The sequence below is a fragment of the Natrix helvetica genome (genome assembly GCF_964273705.1).
Source record: "Natrix helvetica genome assembly, chromosome: 7".
In the NCBI taxonomy this organism is placed as follows: Eukaryota; Metazoa; Chordata; class Lepidosauria; order Squamata; family Natricidae; genus Natrix; species Natrix helvetica.
Window position 1 is genome coordinate 54,378,198 of NC_138558.1, and position 23,146 is coordinate 54,401,343.

Sequence of the window (23,146 nt, forward strand, 5' to 3'; positions counted from 1 at the left end):
GAAACTCAAGACCCACCTGTTTCAATTAGCTGGCCTGGCCCAATTGTAGTTTTAATTTTCAATCCTCCTGGCCGGCATTTTAAATTTTAAGGGGTTGTCCTTTTAACCTGTTTTAATTTTTATTATCATTGTACAGACTCTATATTTAATTTGTTTTTTAAAAAGGGGTATTTAATTTGGTTATTGTATATATGGTTTTTAGCTTTTGTCTGTACACCGCCCCGAGTCCCCTCGGGGAGAGGGGGCGGTCTATAAATTCTAAATAAAGTAAAGTAAAAAGTAAAAGGAGTACACATTCTCCATGCTAACAATATTCAGACCCCTATAATCGATGCGTAAGTGCAAAGACCCATCTTTCTTCTCCTGGAACAACACCAGAGCTGCTATTTGAGGTTGGGCTGATTGGATGAAACCCTGGGCTAGGTTTTTGTCTATGATAGTCCGCAATTCCTCAAGTTCCCTTGGGGACATGTAATACAGCTTTGGCTTCAGTAGCTTCACCCCCGAGAGTTATTCAATTGCACCGTCTGTGGGGAGGTGGGGGGGGCTCATTAGAGCTCTCTTTGCTGAACACCTCAGTTAAGTTTCTGTATTCCTGAGGAATGCCCTGTGGCAGTTTGCCCTTCCCCGCAGTGGCTGTTTCCTTTCTGGGGCTTTCCCAGTTCCTCCTCGCAGTTATCAGGTCTGATCACTCCCCACTGGAATCTTAAGTATAATTTTTATTGTCATTGTACTTAAATACAACGAAATCTTAGGATTACTCTTTCCAATCTACTCTCGGATTCCACTGCTTCAGCCAGATGAGCCCCAGAACCAGTGGCCACTTTGTTCCTAGTGTCACAGTGAACATGAGTCTTTCATTGTAGGCTTCCATGGCTATTTCCAAGGGTTCCATTAGAAGAGTGGCTGGTTCCCTGCCCACAACTGGCCCATCTAGCTGACAAAATAAAATCAGAGTTTTTAGCTTCCACTGGCAAATGCCCAATCTCCCCACCATGGTTGGGCTTATTAAGCACCTAGTGCACCCCAAGTCCAGGAAGGTAGAAAGTCTTACTCTCTTTTTTTGGCTGGGATGAATAGTCTTTCACACTTGAAGCAGGCAGTTGATCATGATGAGGAAGCAGCCTGAAGCTTGAATAGGTCTCACTTCCCTTGGAGCAGCAATCTTTTCCAGGTCCTCCCAGCTCAGTACTGGTTTCTGGTAAGATTGATTTATACTTCCTCTGCCAGGATGTACCGGTCATGTATGTAATTTGGAGCTCTGTGGGCTAGGCAGGCATGGTAGAGGTTCAGCCCATCTTTGAACCAGCTTACTAGGATGTCTTCTGGCCAGTCCATGCGAAAGGTGAGGTCTCGGAATTCTTTGGTGTATTCAGCCACGGGCTGGTGGCCCTGCTTCACTGTTCTGATGCAATCATGGCCTTTTTGATCTGCTAGTGGGTCTTCAAACCTGCAGCGGAGCGCCATCATGAAATGGTCAAAGTTCCGAGCTCCAGGGCATCTGCATTGTGGAGGGTTACCATTCACCTAGCCACTACGCCCTCCAGGACCAGGGTGATGACTCTGATGAGGGCACCCTGGGTTTGGAAATGTGCCAGGAAGAAACCCAATTGTTGTGGGTTGCCATTGTACTTGACACTGAGGGGTGGTGTTTTCTGCTCCAGTTGTGGGATTCTCATCAGTCCTGGGATGTTTGCAGGGATCGGTGTTAAGCGTGGCAAGTCTGCATTCTCCATCTCTATGCTTTCTTCCCTGCTCGGACAAATAAAAGAGGAGGTGGAGTTGCATTATATATAAGAAATAACTACATCTCTAGAGAAATAGAGCACAACAATGATGAGAACTATCTTGAATGCATTTGGGTCAATATTAAAGGTTGTGGGGGAAATGACATTGCCATAGGTCTATACTACAGGCCACCCAACCAAGCAGAGGAAGTAGATGAACTTTTTACTAGTAAGCTAACTAAGGTATATAGGAAGCACACCACAATAGTAATGGGAGATTTTAACTACCCTGACATCAACTGGGAAACAAACTCTGCACCAAGTGGAAGATCCAACAGGTTTCTAACAAACCTAGCAGACAACTTTGTTTTCCAAAAAGTAGAGAAAGGAACAAGGGGCTCAGCCATATTGGACTTAATTTTCACTAACAGAGAGGAAATGATAGAAGGTGTTGAAACCACAGGTGCCCTGGGGGCAAGTGACCATGCAATATTGGAATTCAACATTATGCAAACACAATTGGTAGAACAAAGTCAAACTAGAGTCTTGGATTTTAAGAAATCTAATTTCAATAAACTTAGAGACAGCTTGGGAAAAATTCCATGGATGAGAATCCTCAAGGGGAAAACAACTCAAGAAGCTTGGGAAATTTTGAAAAACAAGATTACAAAAGCCCAGTCTAGCACAATACCAATGAAGAAGAAAAATAACAGATCCCAAAAGAAACCAGCATGGCTGCATAAAGAACTCTCTGACAAACTGAAAGACAAAAAAGATAAGTATAAAAAGTGGAAGGAGGGGGACATAACTAAGGCAGAATATCAGCAAATAGCCCGAGCCTGTAAAGATGAAGTGAGGAAAGCTAAGGCTCACAATGAAGAAAGGATTGCCACAAAAGCGAAAATTAACAAAAAAAGCTTCTTCCAACATGTTAAAAACAAGAAAAAAGTTAAGGAAACAATTGGTCCATTGCTAGGAGAAAGTGGCAAGAAGGTGACAAGCAACAGGGAGAAAGCAGAACTATTTAACTCATGTTTTGCATCTGTCTTTACACAAAGGAATAAAACAGTCCAACCTATTAAAAACAGCACCACAAAAATCAGATTAGGAACACAAATTGAAATAGGGAAGAAAATGGTAAGTGAGCACCTGTCTACCCTAGACGAGTTCAAATCACCAGGACCAGATGGATTACACCCCAGGGTTCTGAAGGAACTAGCAGACGAGATCTCAGAACCACTGAATTATATCTTTCAGAGATCCTGGAAGACCGGGGAACTACCAGAGGACTGGAAAAGAGCTGATGTGGTTCCCATCTTCAAAAAAGGAAAAAAAATAGATCCAGGAAACTACAGACCTATCAGCCTGACCTCAATACCAGGAAAGATTCTGGAAAAAATAATCAACGAATTTGCGAACACCTAGAAGCAAACAAAGTAATAGCCAAAAGCCTACATGGGTTTGTCAAAAACAGATCATGCCAGACTACTCTTATTGCATTCTTTTATAATGTGACAAAATTAGTGGACCAGAGGAATGCCATCGATATAGTTTACTTGGACTTCAGTAAGGCATTTGATAAGGTAGACCATAACCTACTACTAGATAAAGTAAAAGAATGTGGGTTAGACAGCATCACCACCAGATGGATTCGTAACTGGCTGACCAACCACACTCAACATGTAGTCCTCAATGGAACTGCATCTACATGGAGAGAAGTATGCAGTGGAGTACCCCAAGGCTCTGTTTTAGGCCCAGTACTCTTCAACATCTTCAACAATGATTTGAATGAGGGGATAAATGGGGAACTCATCAAATCTGCAGATGACACCAAGCTGGCAGGAATAGCCAACACTCCAGAAGATAGGCTTAAGCTACAAAAGGATCTTGACAAACTTGAACATTGGGCACTATCTAACAAAATGAAATTCAATGGTAAAAAAAGTAAGGTTCTACATTTAGGCGAGAGAAACAAAATGCACAGGTACAGTATAGGTGATACCTTACTCAGTAGTAGTAACTATGAAAGGGACCTTGGAGTCCTAGTGGACAACCATTTAAATATGAGCCAGCAGTGTGCAGCAGCTGCCAAAAAAGCCAACACAGTTCTAGGCTGCATCAACAGATGGATAGAATCAAGATCATGTGAAGTGTTAATACCACTTTATAATCCTTTGGTAAGACCACACTTGGAATACTGCATTCAGTTCTGGTCACCACGATGTAAAAAAGATGTGGAGACTCTAGAAAGAGTGCAGAGAAGAGCAACAAAGATGATTAGGGAACTGGAGACTAAAACATGAAGAACGGTTGCAGGAACTGGCTATGTTTAGCTTAAGAGAAAGAAGAACTAGGGGAGACATGATAGCATTGTTCCAATATCTCAGGGGTTGCCACAAAGAAGAGGGAGTCAAACTATTCTCCAAGGCACCTGAGGGTAGAACAAGAAGCAATGGGTGGAAACTAATCAAGGAGAGAAGCAACTTAGAACTGAGGAGAAATTTCCTGACAGTTAGAACAATTAATCAGTGGAACAGCTTGCCTCCAGAAGTTGTGAATGCCCCAACACTGGAAGTCTTTAAGAAGATGTTAGATAGCTATTTGTCTGAAACGGTATAGGGTTTCCTGCCTAGGCAGGGGGTTGGAATAGAAGACCTCCAAGGTCCCTTCCAACTCTACTATTGTATTGTATTGTATTAAAGTCTTAAAGCTGTCAAATTTGAACACCCCTGGGGTTTTTTTCCTAAAGGGTTAGGGGTGCAAGGGTCTTGTAACTTGACAGCTTTAAGACTTGCACACTTCAATGCCAGAGTTCCTGAGCCAACATGACTGGAGGAGGAATTCTGGAAGTTGAAGTCCACAAGTCTTAAAGCTGTCAAGTTTGAACACCCCTGGGTGTTTTTTTTCTAAAGGGTTAAGGGTGCAAGGGTCTTGTAACTTGACAGCTTTAAGACTTGTGTGCTTCAAATGCCTAAGTTTCTGAGCCAACATTTTAGTTGCTAAGCAAGAGTGTTGTTAAGTGAGTTTCACCACATTTTACAAATTGGCCATGCCTACCCAGTCACATGGCTGGCAAGCCACTCCCACCCGGTCACATGGCCAGCAAGCCACTCTCACCCGGTCACATGGCCAGCAAGCCACTCCCACAAAGCAGGCCACACTTACAGAACAGGTTCTAAAATATTTTGAAACCCACCACTGAGATGTATTCATGTTTGCTTAAATTTCCCAAGGGAGCGAGGAGGTGGCAAAAGAATCCATTTAAATGATCTTGGATCTTCAAGATCTATCAAGTGTATTTACCTTCCCAGACTTTTATCTTTCCTTCTTGATGAAATTATACAATTTACATTTTGCAGCTAACCTCAAAGAGGGAGGCTGCTGAATGCATCCGGTAGAAAATGGAAAAGGGCATTGCAAGATTCACCACAATGATCCAAGGTTCAAATCCAAAAACCATTTCTTCCAGGCCATTGTCATATTCAGGGCGGCAACCAAAAGCTTGTGGAATCCAAAGCTATAAAAAAAGAACATTTTTTTTTAAAAAAAATCTACATTACAAATTACCCTTGAAATTATGCTGGGAACAATATTTTCCAGCTTTATTCAAATAATTTAACTAAAAATTCAGTTGCAGAATTCTAAATTTTATTTTGTATTGTGTATTTGTTCACAAGGTCATGTAATCTTTGTCCTGGTTTCAAAATCTTTTTCTTGGGTTTAAAATTATACACTGAAATAAACAATAGAACTTAATATTAATTGAACAAAATAAATAATTTTAAAAATAGCTGAGTAGCAAGGGGACTCCTTGTACTTCATAAGCCATTGTAGGGCATAACTGATCTTGTCAGGCACAGCACCTGGCTTCTGATTGCAACTGCTACTACATGAATTTTTTTCTGGACCAATCACTTCATGATCTCCTAGGATATTCTTAAAATATTTTATTATTAAATGCATTTACATCTCTGACCTCACTATTGTTGCCTTTAATGCTATATCTGATTGGTCTACCAAGGTACCCTCATGCTGTTTTACTGACTTGCCTACAGTAAACTTTAGTTATTTTAGCCTAAAGGTAATCCAGCATTAGTCTTGCTAGGAACATGCTCCTTGATCTTTATCATTCCAATCTGCCACTTCAGAAATCCTGCATCCCCATCTCATATTTTCCATAGAATCATAGATGCAAATTTGAATGGGACACCAGAAAGCATCTTTTGCAGTAATCCATGACCGCAGCATCCCTCATCTCCAGCCTTCACCCTCCCACCCCCCAGCATACGAAACTCCACCATTTCCTGAAGCTGACTCTTTTGCTGGTAAATGACTGCTACTGTTAATTGGAGTTATGTTCAGTCTTTCATTCACAGTGGCTAAGACTCCCTCGTCCTATTTTTCCCTATTGCAACAACCTAGGGAGCTTCCCAGCTAATGGGGGAACTTTCAGCCTTGTTGTATGGAAAGAAACTGTCTACAGTTTTCCAATGGGCTAGCCAGGTAATTAAATTATTGATAAAGAGAGGACAAGATTGTTCAGGACATACTCAGCTTGAAATGTATCAGAACTGGAGCCAAAGAGGGTTTGGGAAATTTTCATTTTGCTGCTCTTATGAGCAGATCTAGGAAGGAAGATTACATTCATGTTCTTATTTCTTTTCTAATGAACAGGTTTGCTTATTTTGTAAACCTGTTAAGGTAAAGGTTTCCCCCGCACTTGCATGCTAGTCATTTCCGGCTCTACGGGCAGTTCCCATCTTCATTTCTTAAGCTGAAGAGCCAGCACTGTCCGAAGATGTTCTTGGCCATGTAGCTGGCATGACTCAAAGCCGAAGGCACATGGAGCACTGTTACCTTCCCAACAAAGTGGTCCCTATTTTTCTACTTGCATTTTGTATGTGCTTTTGAATTGCTAGGTTGGCAGAAGCTGGGACAAGTAACGGGAGCTCACCCCGTTACATGGTGCTAGGGATTCAAACTGCTGAACTGCCAACCTTCTGATCAACAAGCTCAATGTCTTAGCCACTGAGCCACTGCGTCCCCTTGTAGACATGTTAGAACTGCAGTAATCACTTTTTGTAGAGAAAAAATGTCATTGTCTCAAAAAATGTTCCTTTCTTTACCAGTCTTCAACGTTTGAAACTGGTGGGGGGGGGGATTACTCTATAGAATACAGAATGGTATCTATTTTAATCTGCTACTTAGAGAAAACTCCTGGGGCATTTATAATCTCTTGAAGGAAAGGACTGACCTGATTATTCCCAATATTTGTTCTTTTTTATATTGGTATACCATACACATTTGTAGGATGACTCAGGGCTTCATGTGTTCCCCTTTCCTTTTTAGTACTGGGCAAGTATCTGTTCGGGGTTGATATCATCAGTACATTTATATCTCCACCACAGCTTGTACAGGTGAAGTTACTGATATATTGACCTCATGTTTAGATCTGTTTGCCCCAGGGTCAGTGACATTATTAGTCTTGGAGGGGGCTTCACTTGCCCGTCAAGATTGATGTGCAAGTTGGGGGTCCTTCTGGATTCATAGCAACTGCTTGAAGAACAGGTGGCAGCTGTGGTCAGGAGGGCCTTTGCCGAGGTTCATCTGGTGTGACAATTGTATCTCTTCTTTGACTAGGTGGCCCTTCAGACAGATATTCATGGTCTAATCATATGGATTACTGCAATGTGTTTTACATGCGGATGTTCTTGAAAATCATCAAAAAAAATTACATCTGGTACAAAATGCAGCAATGTAAGCAAAAATTAGAAACATATTTTAAAATATATCTTAGCTATCATACTGAAACCGAGAGATGTAGGCTTAATCCTTCAATCTCTTCTTAAATATGGAGATAAATCTGATTAAATGAATTCATAAAGGTTTATTTTAATATAATTTAATAGCATAGCTCATATTAGTCCTGTCATTAATATCCTCCTTCCCTAAACAGGGAGCAAATCACTGCAGACAGGTCTTCTTCTGGACATTAGTTCACTGTTTCTTTTCATTAAATAAATGAGATGTGCCATTACCCATCAACTCAGCTACTATCAGGAGAGTATCAAAGCAGTGAAAATATTAGACTGACCAAACTCCCACTTTCTAGCACTCCCCTTCCCACAATGGAAGTACCTTGGTGGAATCTCAATCCAACTCACAATGCCACAGGAGAAAATATACAGGAGGTAATGTAATATAAATCACTTTAAAGACTCTGATCTGGAACAAAATCTAACAAATGAAATACATCAAACCTGGAGAAATTTTCTTCCAAGCTTGCATATGTTTTCCTGTTCTGAAGTCATCTCTGTCATTTGAGTTGCAAAACTCCAGAGAACACTGGATTGCAAAACTCTAAAGAACACTGGATGAACTTTGTGAGGCACAAGCAACCAGAGCTACTTGTGAATAGTCTCAAGCAGAAGCTTTGCTGTTAGTCACCTACGTTACAAGAATTTCACCAGACTAATTGCATTCTCTTGGAATTGAGCAGATAAGGTTTCAGCAATTCTGGGGGAGGGCAGCTTTCTGTTGATTTCTGCAGTGAAAAGACTAAACTTGCCCCCCCTCTTAATACCTCCCTAAGTCTAGCTGGAGATTCCATCACAATTTTACTGCTGTCATCTAATGGTCCTTTAGATTTCTGCAGTCCAGATATGATGACCTCCAATGGAAGACCAAGCTACATTCTAAACAGAATGCTTCTTTACAGCCATTTCTGAATGTACTTCCAAGCCTTCAACTGAAATCCTTCAAAAACCGTTTTGTTTCTAAAATGCAGTGCCTTGGAAGAATTGAAGAAAGTCTCAGCTAACTAGAGAATCATATTGAATTATAGAGATGTTTACTGTGGTGCACTGATTTTGGTTTTAATAACATTTAATCTGGTTTTTCTAATTGGTACATAAAAAAATAATGTTTCTAGAAGTTAATTAGCATAATTTGTAATTCAGGGGCTGTGAAGCTTACACCTTTCGATCTCACTGAGAAGCTAAGTGATCAATTGAGAGAGTTAAGGAGATACCTGAAGGGGATAATTAAAATACTCTATCCTGTCCAGAGGATAAACAAATCAAGGATTGGGGGATTTTACTGATGTTTATAACATTTCTAACAGTATAAAAAGGAGTTATACCTTCTCTGAAGTGTAGTCCTTCCCTGCATATCCTTGGGGTATATTGGGAACAACTGACCATCATGACTCTAAACTTTGATCAAAGATTAAACACTGATTGTTATTCAAGCCTCTGTTTAAGTCTCATTTTTTGCTCATTGTGACTTGGATGTATTCTCAAACTTCTATGGGTCTCAATGTATTCTCAAACCTTACAGTATGCTTCTCAATTCTTGTCCCTTTTGAGAATGCTGCTTGGTTGCTGGTTTGTGGCAGAAACTGAAGTGGTTTTTAAAATTACGCTAATTTGGCTATCTTTGTTGGTTGAAGAGCAGGATACAACAGTTAACAAGTTCAATCTTTGCTTACTCTTTGGAAGATAAAAGGACCAAGGACAAAATGTCCAACAGTTCATCAGACCTCCAGTGGTTGTGCTCGTACATGGGAAGGAAGAATTTCATCTTCTGATTTCTGCTTAACATTAACTTCGACTGAAGTTAATGTTAAAGACAAAACACACTAAGGGCAATTGTCCCGCTAGAGAAATAAATTGCATTATTTTAAATACTTACTGAGAGATTACACAAGAACAAAAATACAGCAATATTCTTCAAGATACTTCTTTTGTTGTTGACAGAGAAGTTTCTCGGAGTGAATGAAAAATCTGTAGGAGATAGAGGGACTGGAATCTTGCTCTGATTAATGTTTTCATGGAAAGCACAACTGGAACTGTTCTCAGATGGATAACTAATTCCATAAAATGTGGACGACAACTTCCCATTTGTTCCGTTATAGATTTCTTTATAGGAAGCCGAAGGGGAGAGATTGTTTCCACTGGACACTGTTAATATTCGCAGAGTTTTAATATCACCATTACTCTTGTCATGCTCACGATGTATAGATTCAATTATGAAGAGGTTCTGAATATACTTCTCAATGATAACAAGTACAGAGTAGGGCAAACTAAACCATGTATATGCTGGATGAGACCGAGCACAGATAATTGCAAGAATAGAACCCCAAGAAAGAAGCCAGGAGCCCGAGGCTGTCCCCACCAAGAGGTCTGCATCAAGTTTTCTAGCTGGATTTTTAGAAATATCTAGTGAATTGTCTTCAAGTCTATAGATTAGAATCGCCACAATGCCTGCTGCACACATGAGTGCTAGTACTGTGATGGCATACAAGTAAAACATAATAAGTGCTAGTTCACTCTTTAATTTTGAACGCCCAATCTGAATAAGATAAACAACTACAACTGCTATTGTTGTAATAAATACTACTAGACCTAAGATGCTGCCTATTGCTGTGCCCTGAAACTTGAATGGCATCTTATGTGTCTGTAGGTATTCAACTTTACGCCCAATGTTTTTCCAGACCACATACAGCATGGTGGATGCTAAAATGTGATACTCGATATTGAAGGGGTATAAATAATATATTCCTTGGGAAAATATGGAACAGAGGGTGTTGTAGGTACAGTTGCAAAGTGGTGTATGGTCATCCAGCTCTATGAAGAAAGAAAAGAAAAAGAGAATTAAATCATTTCTTAGTCAGAGTGCCTAAAATTCCTTTCTAAAAATTCCTAAAACAGGATCAAAATACTGTTATAATTTATATATACATACGTATGTATGTATGTATGTATGTATGTATGTATGTATGTATGTGTGTTACAACCCCTGGTATGCCCAAATATGGGAGGGAGTTCACTACTCCCCCTTGCTGTCCTTCGGCTCATTACAGAGGACCATCCAGGCAGAAAACCATATTTTTATTTTTAATGTTGCTTTTTTATATTTGTGTTGTATTTATGCTGATAAATAATAGATCTATACTAGTCTCCCTTTATTTATTTATCAGCACAAATACAACATATTTTTGTGCTCCGGAGATTTCAGGGAAGTTCCTGAAGCCTTTGCACGGCCTCCGGGTGGGGCGGGGGAGGCTGTTTTCGCCCTCTCCACGCTCCTATAAAGCCTCTGGAGCCTGGGGAGGGTGAAAAAAGCACGCCAAAAATGGGGAAGAGAGCTGGTTGTGCGTGCATACACGCTGTGGTCCTGCACATAGCATTATGGGTGTGGCATGCCCGCACACAACTCCCCCCCCCAGAGCTCCCCCCGCTTTTGGCACACGAGCCAAAAAAGGTTCGCCATCACTGGCCTAGAGTCTATGCAAGAAAGAAACTTAACCATGATGCATTTGACTGGCTGATTGCCGGAGGAAGAACAGAAATGGCTGGAGAGGTGACTAAGAAGGGGAGGCGATAACGCTCAGCCCAGGCCAACAACTGCAACATCCCAGGATGCTAGCAGAGCAGCTGAGACCATTTAAACGGTGAAACATTGCTTCATGTGTGGTTCTACAGAAGCTTTCCAGAGATAGTGCCCTGAGAAGAGAAACAGAGGAGCGGTGAGAGAAGGGCATAGGGCTACTCAACCTATGAGGAGTGGTTTTTTATCATCTTTTTATTCCCAACAACATTGTCTGAAAACACTAGAAATACTTGGTTGTTGGATAGTGGAGCGAGTCAGCATATTGCAAATGACCCACAATGTTTTCTGGCTTGAGACCAGCTAAGCAAACATTTGTCAGTTTGGCAAATTTGGACAATGGTCTGCTATAAAGTCTACGTACCTGAGATTGGGGAAACATTGGGGAATTTATTGTATGCACCGGAATTAGACCATAATTTATTAAATATTTCAAATATAGATAGTCAGGGATATGAAATACTATTTCTGGAAAACAATACACCATAAGGAAAGGTGGAAGAATTTGTGCAAGGGGTGTTAAGCAGGATAATCTGTACTTACTAGGAAAGCAAGGGAATGGTAGGGCACGGACATTTACAAACACTCCCACACACGACAATTGTGTACATTTTTTGCATAGGAGATTGGGGCATACCAATTTCAGAGTACTGCAGAAGATGCCAGACCTAGCTGAGGGACTTAAGCTAAAGCAATGCAATGCAAGATATACTTAGAATAGCACTGTTTGTAAAGTCCAGGGTGTATCCTGTGAGTAAGAAAAGTTCAAGGCAAACAAACAGAGTCTTGCAGTTAGTGTATGCTGCTTTGATTGGCCCTATGGCACCCTCTCTAGGAGGAGCTAGGTATATCCTAGTCCACAGGTGGTATTCAGCAGGTTCTGACCAGTTCTGGAGAACCAGTAGTGGAGAACCGGTAAATACCACCTCTGACTGGCCCTGCCCCATCTATTCTCTGCCTCCCAAATCCCAGCTGATCAGGAGGAGAGGGGATTTTGCCGTAAACTTCCCCTAGACTGGGGAGGGAATGGAGATTTTGCATATCTTTCCCCTTCCACGCCCACCAAGCCATGCCCACCAAGCCAAGCCAAAGCCACCAAGCAACGCGCACAGAACTGGTAGTAATTTTTTTTTAATCTCACCACTGCCCTAGTCATAGTGGATGATTGCACTAGATACGGATTTTGCTATGTGCTAAAAAGCAAGACAGAAGTATTGCAAAAGTTCAAGCAATGAGTAAGACTTGTAGAGTAGCAGGTATGGCTGTAAAGTATGCCAGCTGCAAACAGACAGGGGAACATAGTTCATGTCTGATCATTTCAAAGATGGTTGAGGGTTTAGGCATAAGGCATAGACGTATGAATTGGTACTCACCAGCAAAAAAAGAAGTGGCTGAAGGAAGGAATGGCGTAATGCAAACCATGAGAGACTCACTGCTTGCAGATGCAGAAATGAGTAGACTGTACTGGGGGGAAGCCATGAAAACAGCCAATTATTTGATAAACAGAGTATGGAATGTTGCTATAAATGAAACTCCATATTTCCTATTATATGGAAGAAAATCTTCATTGTCTCACCTAAGAACATTTGGCAGTTATGCCTGGGTATATAGTCCCAAAAGCACCAGAAGAAAAGAACAGAAAAATGCCAGGAAACTTAGGTTTCTTGGATATGAGCCAGGTTCCAAAGGTTATAGATTCACAGATGAAACCAGAAAGGTGCTAACTTAATAATCTGCTAGTTTTGCAGAACAAAATATTCGGAATAGGGTGCATGCTAATTCTGAGGTGTTCATGCCAATGGATAGCACTAGTTCTCCGAAAACAGAAGCTATACAAGCCCGATAAATGGGAAATAGGAAAGCAGGTCAGAAGAACCTTACATAGAAGAGGATAGACCTGAGATAAAAAGAGAAGTCACAAAGTTGCAGGAACAGATGATACCGAGGAGATCTGAAAGAAGCAATAAAGGTGTACCTCTTGATCGGTTCTCTGCAAATGGGGTTAGAGTATGTAGTGCCTGGTATGAACCCCATAATTACCAAGAACTGTGGTTATTGCCTAAGGCACAACAGGACAAAAAGAAGGAAGCTATGGACAGTGAAATGGAGTCTATGAATGGTTTTTACCCCCATGAGATTACCAGAAGGACAAAAGGCAGTGGGGTGTAAATGGGTCTATAAAAAGATGTTACACAAAAATGAACTGCAGTATATAAGGCATGGTTAGTTGCGCAGAAATTTATGTAAAGGATGTAAATGTTCATGTAGAGGAAGCTGTACCAGTATTTGAAGGCAAGGTTGCATGTATAAAAATGGCAACAGGAGAATGCATCGGAAGCAGAGTAAACATGTAGACATAAAGTATTGTAATATTAGGGAAGCTGTAAAGGATAAACTGGTAAGATTACAGCAATGTTCAACTGAACATAATATAGCAGATATGTTAACAAAGCTTTTAACTGTAGACAAGCATTGAGAAAAGCTGTGTGCACTCTGACAAACCGTACTCAATGAGTAGTCCTTAATGGTACAACATCCACATGGAGAGAAGTAGTGGGGCTTATTCATTCTATTCTATCCTAAATATATAAAGCCCATAATGACAACTAAAAATCAAGGCAAGATTAAAGGTTTTTAAGAGCTGATTCAGTGGTGGGTTCCTGCTGGATCGCACCGGATCGCGCGCGCTCCCTTTCAGCGCTACACCTGGCTCGCGCGCTCCCTTCCGGCGCTAAAGCCAGAAGTACAGTCTTGCCCCGCCCCTGGCGAAGCAACGACGCCTGCCTGCGCTCCACCAGCTCGGCTGGGAACGGAGATGTTTCCTCAGCGGAGCGGAGCGCCTGAAAAGACTTTTCAGGCGCCCCGCTCCGCTGAGGAAACATCTCCGTTCCCAGCCGAGCTGGTGGAGCGCAGGCAGGCGTCGTTGCTTCGCCAGGGCCGGGCAAAACTGTACTTCCGGCTTTAGCGCCGGAAGGGAGCGCGCGAGCCAGGTGTAGCGCTGAAAGGGAGTGCGCGAGCCAGGTGGAGCGCTGGAAGGGAGCGCGCGAGCCAGGTGGAGCGCTGGAAGGGAGCGCGCGAGCCAGGTGGAGCGCTGAAAGGGAGCGCGCGCGATCCGGTGCGATCCGGCAGGAACCCACCACTGAGCTGATTTCAATAAATTTGGAGAGCGCATGGGAAGGATTCCATGGATGAGAATCCTCAAGAAGAAAACAACCCAAGAAGCTTGGGAAACTTTGAAAAATGATATTATAAAAGCCCAGTCTACCACAATTCCAATGAAGAAAAATAAGATATCTCAAAAGAAACTAGCATGGCTGAATAAATAACTCTCTGATAAACTGAAAGACAAAAAGGACAAGTATAAGAATGGAAAGATGGACAAATAACTAAAGCAGAACATCATCAAACAGTTTGAATCTAGAAAAATGAAGTCAGGAAAGCTAAGGCTAAAAATGAATTATGATTTGCATAAAAATGAATTAAGGCTTGTGTAAAAAATAACAAAAAACTTCTTTCAACATGTAAAAAACAAGAAAAAGTCAAGGAAGTCACTGGTCCACTAAGGAGAGAAAATAAGGAGAAATAAGGAGAAGGGAGAAAGCAGAACTGCTTAAGTCATTTTTTGCATCTGTCTACACAAATGAAAAAAACAGTCCAACCTATTTTAAAAAAACCCTGTAAAATGCAGGTTAGGAATCAAAGTCAAAATAAGCAAGAAAATGGTAAGAGAACACTTATGCATCGTATATGAGCTCAAATCATCAGGAGCAGATGGATTACATCCCAAGGTTCTGAAGGAATTGGCAGAAGTGATTTCAAAATCACTGAACCATATACTGTATTTCAAAGATGCTGGCGCACCAAGGAACTACCAGATGACTGGAAAAACACTGATGCAATTCCCATCTTCAAAAAGGGAGGTGGGGAGATGCAGGAATCTACAAACCCATCAGCCTGACATCAATATCTGGGAAGATTCTGGAAAAAATAATCAAGCAACAAATCTGCAAACACCTAGAGCAGGGATGTCAAACTTGCAACCCGTGAGCTGGATGTGTCATGCGCTGGCCATGCCCACCCCCATTTTAGCGAAGAGGGAAAAATCATGATATGTCACATGATGACAATGTGACACCATGAGTTTGACACATCTGACCTAGAGGCAAATAAAGCTATAATCAGAAGCCAATATAGGTTTCTCAAAAACAGATTATGCCAGACACATCTTATTGCATTCTTTGACAAAGTGGCAAAATTAGTGGACCAGCAAAATTCTATGGATATAACTTACTTGGACTTCAATAAGGCATTAGATAAAGTAGATCACAACCTACTACTTGATAAGGTAGAAAAATGTGGATTAGACAGCATCACCACGAAATTCGTAACTGGCTACAAACTGCACTCAGCATGTAGTCCTTAATGGAATTGCATCTACATGGAAGGACGTATGCAGCAGGGTGCTCTAAGACTCTGTCTTAGGTTCAGTGCTCTTCAATATTTTCATCAATGATGTAGATGAGGAGATAGAAGGGGGGAACTTATCCAACTTGCAGACACCAAGCTGGCAGCCAACATCCTAGAAGATAGGCTCAAAATAAAGAAGGAATTCGACCAACCTGAACACTGGGCCCTATCTAAGAAAATGAAATTTAATCATGAGAAAAGTAAGGTTTTTACACTTACGCAAGAAAAACCAAATGCAAAGGTATAGGATAGGTGGTACCTGACTAAATCCCCTGTGAGAGGGATCGTCGAGTCCTAATAGACAATCATTTAAATATGAGCCTGTACTGTGCTGTACCTGTCAAAAAAGCCAAGACAGTCCTAGGCTGCATTAACAGATGGATAGAATCAGGATCACATGAAGTATTAGTACCACTTTATAATGCCTTGATAAGATCATACTTGGAATATTGCATCCAGTTTTGCTTGCCACAATATAAAAAAAATGTTGAGATTCTGGAAAGAGTGCAGAGAACAGCAACAAAGATTATTAGGGGGACTGGAGGCTCAAATATCAAGAATGGCTGCAGGAATTGGGTCAGTGGTGGGATTCAGCCAGTTCGCACCTATTCAGAGAACTGGTTGTTAACTTTCAAAGCAGTTCAGAGAAATGGTTGTTGGAAGAAATCTCATTTTGGTTTTTTTCCACTTTATGGGGCTAATCCTGAAGGCAGGAAGGAAACATTCTGGTATTGTTTCTAGCCTAATCTTTATTGCCCTGCTTATAGAAACTGCCTCTTCGTTAACCCTTATCAGATTGTAACAGCTAAGGCGAAGAACCCATCGACGTGAGTGACATTGAGTTGGCCACGCTCACCCAGTCACATGACCACCAAGAAACGCCTACCCAGCTGGTCCTTAGGGCAGAGAACCGGTTGTTAAATTATTTGAATCCCACCACTGAATTGGGTATGTCTAATATAATAAAAAGAAGGACTAGGGGTATCATTATAGCAGAATTTCAATATCTAAGGGATTGCCACAAAGAAGAGGAGGTCAACCTATTCTCCAAAGCACTTGAAGTCAGGACAAATAGTGATGGATGGAAACTAATCAGAGAGAGAACCAACCTAGAACAAAGGAGAAATTTCCTGACAGTTAGAACAATTAATCAGTAGAATGATTTGCCTCCAGAAGTTGTAGGTACTCAAAAAATGGTGATTTTTGAGAAACGATTGGACAACCATTTCTTTGAAATGTTTGAACAGGGGTTTGGATTAGAAGACCCTCAAGGCCCCTTCCAACTCTGTTATTCTTTTAAATCCTAATAGTTTAAGTGGAAAATACAGAAGTACATACTTGACACCTTTAGTAAAATTTATTTAGTGTAAAACCTATATGTCAAAGATGATGGCTACCCTTTTCTCCACCATTTTCTAGGAACAAGTCCCACTCTATTCAGTGGGTTTCTCTTTATTGTACACATACAATAAATTCCCATTAAAGAGCAAATCACAGGAACCCATATCAGGAGCAAGGAACTGTATATCTAAAACTATGAATCCCGCAGCATTGAGAACCTGAAAACAAAACTCCAGCTCCTGGATCGTATGAGTCAGGCTGCCAAAATGTAGCTGCAAAGTGTTTAATAGAAATTTTCTCCCCCTTACTATCCAAAAAATTAAGGATGGGCAGGTGTCTGGGAATTTGCCCAGGATCCAGAGCCAAGTGTCAGTAGTCTTGGCATCAAAAATTGGCAGTGGGAGTTTAGGATTGCTTTTTCTTTTTCTACAGTTTAAAAGTGGAGTAAAAATGGATCTTCTACTGCTCCCATTTATACTTTTCAACACCGTGCAAAATACGACCCCCAAATTATTCAACCCTGTTTCTTCATCTGCGGCTTTAATATAGTTCTAGGAAACAATAAGGGAAAAAAAGGACACAATTAAGATATTGAGTGCAATGATCCAACTTCAGCCTACTTTCTAAAATTCCTAGTTATAGGTCAATTAAGAGAGAAACACTTCCCCAAATGTACTAAGACCATTTCTCACCTATTGATATGTTTCCAAATCCAAGAGTAATTAACCTTTCCTTGTGTTCATTAAGTTGATGCTTTGATTCAGTTAATATACCATTTGTCCACAAAAGCAAATTTGTAAACACTGAATGAATTACTCCAAACCTAAAAAATAAACAATGCGAACATATTATATTATACACATAATTTTCCACAGTATGAAATCTTTTTTTAAGGTTTTTTTTAATAAAAATGTAAATCAATGTGTGAACAGTGTGGCACCTGGCTGCCATACGTTCCAATACAAACAAAACTAGTGAGATTAAACATTATTATTACATTCAATCAGCTTGTGAAATTCCCACAACAATACAGATCTATATTAGGTTACAGTCTATCATTATTCAATTATTCCACCTAATTCTCATTATTAGTTTCATTTTATCAAATAAAAATGTAATACATTAATATTCCCTTTATTTCTATTTCTTACTCTAGTTTTAATCATATCACCCTTTATTTTAAAAAAACTTTTTCTTTATTTCCTATCTAATGTGTCATCTGCCTACAAAAAGAGAAAAAAAAAGAAAAAAGAAAAAGAATAGAGAGGGAGACATAGGGAAAGAAATCCAGAAGCACAACACCGAACAGGGACCATTCTTCCCTCATCTCTTGCCTGCTTCATACTTTAATTGCTATACTTTAAAGAAAAGAGAGGTAAAGGGAAAAGCAAGTCAAAACAACAATTATGAAAGAAAGAAGAAATATATCATCTACCTATCGTATCTTGCCTGCTTCGATATTCAATTGCTATGCTTTCTTTTGGGCTTGTCTCCCCAATTCCTCTCTTAAATCTCCACCTATGTCTATTTCTTGGATGTACCATCTAAATGTTCCTCCCACTTCTACCCACTCCCATGGAGAGCCTATTTTCTGAAAATTTTATCAAGGCCCCTGTTTCCTTCAAACATATCTTCCAACATTCTTAATATATTTCCCCCTGGTTTAAGGGCGCTGGCTGGCATATAAAATGAAGAAAGAGAAGGAAAAAAACCTGATAAGCCAACTGATGGACCAAGAAGGGAATCTACAACACTTAAATGAGAAAAAGAAAAAAAAATTGAGAATTATTACAAAAAACTGTACCAACACGAGAGGGTTCCTGAGGAAAAAATAAGAATACATAGAAAAGACTAAAATAACTAAGATTCCAGAAAAATTTAAGAAGGCACTAGAAGAAAGAATAACAATGATAAAGGTAATGGAGGGAATTAAAAGGCAAAAGAAGGGAAAAACACCAGGATCAGATGGATTACCAGCAGAATTATACAAAACCTTCAAGATGTACTAACGGGATGCAAAGATGCCAGATACATGGACTGAGGCATACATAACTCTTATACCAAAAGAAGAGTCAGACTTACAGAAAGTAAAGAACTACAGGCCAATTTCATTACTAAATTTGGATTACAAAATCTTTGCATCAATAATGGCAGAAAGAATGAAGAGACTCCTAAACGAATTTATACGTATGTACCAAAATGGGTTCCTACCTAAGAGACAGATCAGAGATGATATAATTGTACTGAACACATTAGAGTATTATGAAGCTCATCCAGAGAAACAAATGGCGCTGCTATTTTTGGACACACAAAAAGGCTTTTGACCACGTGAACTGGCAATTTATGATAATGCAGTTACAAATGATGGGAGTTTGGATTATTATACAGGAATTTTTGTTCTAGCCTGCTTTCACTGCAACCATTAATCCTTAATAAAAGAATTTATCACTTCTATTAAATGGAGTTAGTGGTGGGATTCAACCATTTTAACAACTGTTTCTTCCTAATGCCTGGCTGAGTGGGCGTGGCTGGCTGGATCATTTAACTGAGTGAGCGTGACCAACATGACATCACTCATGGCAAGGCGGGGTGATGCAGGAGGGCCGAAGCAGTGATGGCTACCTCCTGCTTGGATTACTGCAATGCTGTAAATGGGGCTTGAAGACATCTCCTCACCAGACATAGCTGCTATTTCTGACCGTATTGCAATACTTACAAGTAAGTACAGTCTTACTGAAATATTAGTATAAAACTCTGGCATTTTTCATGTTTGAACTAACCATGGAAAAATAAACTTTTTGATTCAAAGCTGAATTGTTGTTGCATGTTTGCATTTCTATTTTTAGTGTTTCCAAATTTTCCTAACAGGGTGGAGAGCAGGTCACTCCCCGTGCTTAGCTGCACCAACAAAGGCTGGAAGTAGCGGCAGGAGGCAAGGGCTAACTTGAGTGCAAATGTACTGCAATGAAAGATGAATGCTGTTGCTGTAGCGAACTGCGTCACAAGGGAGGCAGCGGAGAATGGCGAAGGAAGGCTCACCATGTAGGCAGGGAGCTGGGCTGTGTGGAAGGCCAGGGCGAAGGCAGGCAAGTTGGACCGCAGGAGCTGTGTGGTCAAGGCTAGCGAGTGAGGGAGGCAGAGAGCAGCAGGAAATATGCTGTGTGCATGATTCTAGGCACTGGCCAAGATGGGGAAGGCTAGATAAGGAGTGGCTGAGACTCCTGGGAGGGGCGGGAGGGGGAGGGCCCAGCCAGTGGTGGGATTTGCCGGTTCTCTGAACTGTGCAAAAAGTTAACCGGTTCGCCTGAACTGGTGTAAACCAGCTGAATCCCACCTCTGGATGGAGTTGAGGGTCTTTCTTTCCTAGAGACCTACAATAGCTGGGGCAAGCCTGACAGTTACCCCATCCAGATTTAGAGATATCAATTCTCCTGATATTGGAGGCAGGGGCAGGGGGGACTAAGTTGCAGCTGGTTTCTCCTCATCCAGACTCTCACAACCTCCAAACATTGAACCAGGATCTGAAGTAGCATCTGCCCACACAGGGTACTGATGTATTAGCTATCATAGCATAATGATGATACCAAACCATTTGCCAGCAGATAATTTCTCTACTTCATATAGATATTAAATAAGAGAGGCAAACTTTCTGAGTTCTGAGGCACCCCAGATAACAGGGGCCTAGAGAGATGGACCTTTCCTCCCCCACCAACATTGATTGCCATGGAGAAAAAAGAACCACAGCAGAACAGTGTCCTCCCATGCTTCTCCTCAAGGCTGGTCCAGCAAAATGTTTGATGATATCAAAAGCAGCTGAGAATTCCAAAAGAGCCAGAGTGAACACACCACTCACGTCTCAAGTTCTCCAAGATCATCCACAAAAACAATCAATGGTGTCTCAGTACTTAGCCTGAATATTGACTGAAAGGGGAGCTCATGGCTCATAAGGCTTATAGGTGGAGAAAAATACCTTAGAACTAGCACTAGGAGACATGACATTTCTTACAGCCATACTTCCGAAAAATTATAATTAATATTGACATCAAACAATTATTTCTACTGTTTGATTGCAATCAATGGTTATACTCATTTCTTAGATTTATTGCTACATTTTAATTAAACATTAAAAACATTGCATTACCTCCCTCCCTGCACAGTATTCACTTTACCTCTCCAGTGTTTTGAAGGACTGGATAACATCCTTTGCGTGGCACCATAAAAAATATACCTGAAAACAAATGTGAATAAATTATAATGGGTCCCATGGAAAAAGTAGTACTCAATTAATCATCTATAAAAAACAATTAAAAGAATCTAGAAAAATGTGCACGACATTTTATTCATTTCCTCAATTCACAGACAGATATCTGAGGGGCCTTCCCTACCCAATAGGGACCAAGTCACCTTGGAAAGGGCTGTTGGATAGCTTTCAGCAGATGTAATAATGGTGGAGATATATTGATGTTTCACAATCCTTACCACCATGAAGTAATCCTTAATATCTGATCAGACTCACTTTGAGTCTTCATCCAATGGTGCTCCAGTGTTCTTTCTACTCCTGACCCCTTTCCCAATTAGTTAACCATTCATATTATAAACATGATATTTTTTTCAATGCCGGGAAATAGATGCCCAATTAGTCTTTGGTTTTAATAAAAACAATTGGAAAAATCACCCAACAACCTTTCTATATACCAAATTTGATTCAATGTCCCTATCTTCTTTTTTTTTAAAGAATTTTATTGGTTTTTAAACATTTATGGGGAAAGGTACAAAGGTACATAGAAAATTTTGGCAGCTCCCATGCTAGTGGTAGAAATCCCTCCAAATCTCACAATTTTTACAAAGTTAAAAACAACGTATAAAAGATAAGCAAAAACAGAATTTTGTTCTACATTATATCAAACATGTGTTTAATCATCTCTTTTTTGTCACTTCTAGTATATCAACAATTACAGTAACATTTCAAATACATTTATTTTTGTGACCTGAGCCTTTTCGAAATTGCTCCCTCCTCCCTGTCCCCAGATGGAGCCAAAGCCCCTCCCTCCTTCATATCTTGTGCATTACTACCTTTTTCACTACCTCCCATCTTTTCATCTTCTAGGAGAGAACTATGTTTTTTAATGAAGGTTTCTGCCTCCCCCACTGTATTAATTCTAATTCTGTTTCCCTCCCAAAAAATCAACATTCCCTCTGGCAATATCCATGTAAACCAAACTCCTTTAATATATAATTTCTTTGATAAGGAGGAATATTTCCTCCTTTTTTCTCTTATTTTTTTCAGAATTTGCTTAAGAATGGTAATTTCTTTGTCTTTATATTTTAGTGGTCCCCCCTTTGGGCCCCTAGCACCTCATCCCTTGTGGTCCTCCTAAGAAATTTAACATGTACCTCCCTTGGAACATTATGTGTTCTAGCATATGCTGAATTAATCCTATAAACCAGATCCATATCCCACCACAACTGTTCTTTGTCTCTCTTAATATATTCTGCTAAAATTGTACTCATAATGTCCTTAAGCCTGCGGGCCGCTTGAAATTTGAAAAAGGGCCACATTTGGCCCCCGGGCCGCACTTTGGACATGCCTGCCTTAAGGTCTTCATTTTCTGTCTCTGGTAGGTTCTGGAATCTGAGAAAAAAGGACATTCTTTCAAGTTCTATCTTTGCCAAAAAGTTTTCCGATTCTAAATTCCCCTTCCGGACTGCCTTAACCTCCTCCCCCAACCCAGCCGCCCCCTCCCCTAACACACTAATTCTTAGTCTGTTTTCTATTATATGTTGTTGTACACCTCTGAGTTCTTCTTTGAGGTCTGTCACCTCTTTTTTCAGCTCATTTTGACCCTTCATAATTTCTTGAAACATTTGGGTAATGGATAAGTCTTTTGAGCTCTCTCCAGTCCCTTCTTGTTGTAACAATGAAGTAATTTTCATCTAATGCATAATTGGGCTGGAGGTGGCAGACGCGGGAGCCGACTTGAGAGTGACTTGCCCGTTGGTGGTTTTTTGGGCCCCATATCTGAGTTCAGAGATGGTATAAATTTTTTACAAAAGAAATGGCATCAGTGGAGTGTGCAGCTCTGCCGATCCAAGGAGGTAGGCAAGTCCAGAAGTGAAAAGTTAATTCTCCAATACAGTTCCAAGGCAGGAGGCACACCAGAAAGGGGAAATTCAAATAATCAAAATCCAGGAAGACTACATAACAGGGGAGGTCCAGAGGT

General features: G+C 40.5%; 1 protein-coding gene across 1 annotated transcript in view; it reads right to left on the minus strand.

Moving 5' to 3' along the window:
• Positions 1-1,377: 1,377 nt before the first annotated feature.
• OTOP1 (otopetrin 1) overlaps positions 1,378-23,146 on the minus strand; it is a 34,823-nt gene continuing 13,054 nt past the window's right edge. The window contains exons 3-7 of the mRNA XM_081959181.1: positions 21,095-21,153; positions 17,618-17,748; positions 9,420-10,354; positions 5,031-5,244; positions 1,378-1,752 (exon numbers count right to left, since the gene is read on the minus strand). Of these exons, the coding sequence (XP_081815307.1) occupies positions 5,074-5,244; positions 9,420-10,354; positions 17,618-17,748; positions 21,095-21,153 (1,296 nt within the window). The 3' untranslated portion in view covers positions 1,378-1,752; positions 5,031-5,073. The remainder of the gene's footprint in view (positions 1,753-5,030; positions 5,245-9,419; positions 10,355-17,617; positions 17,749-21,094; positions 21,154-23,146) is intronic.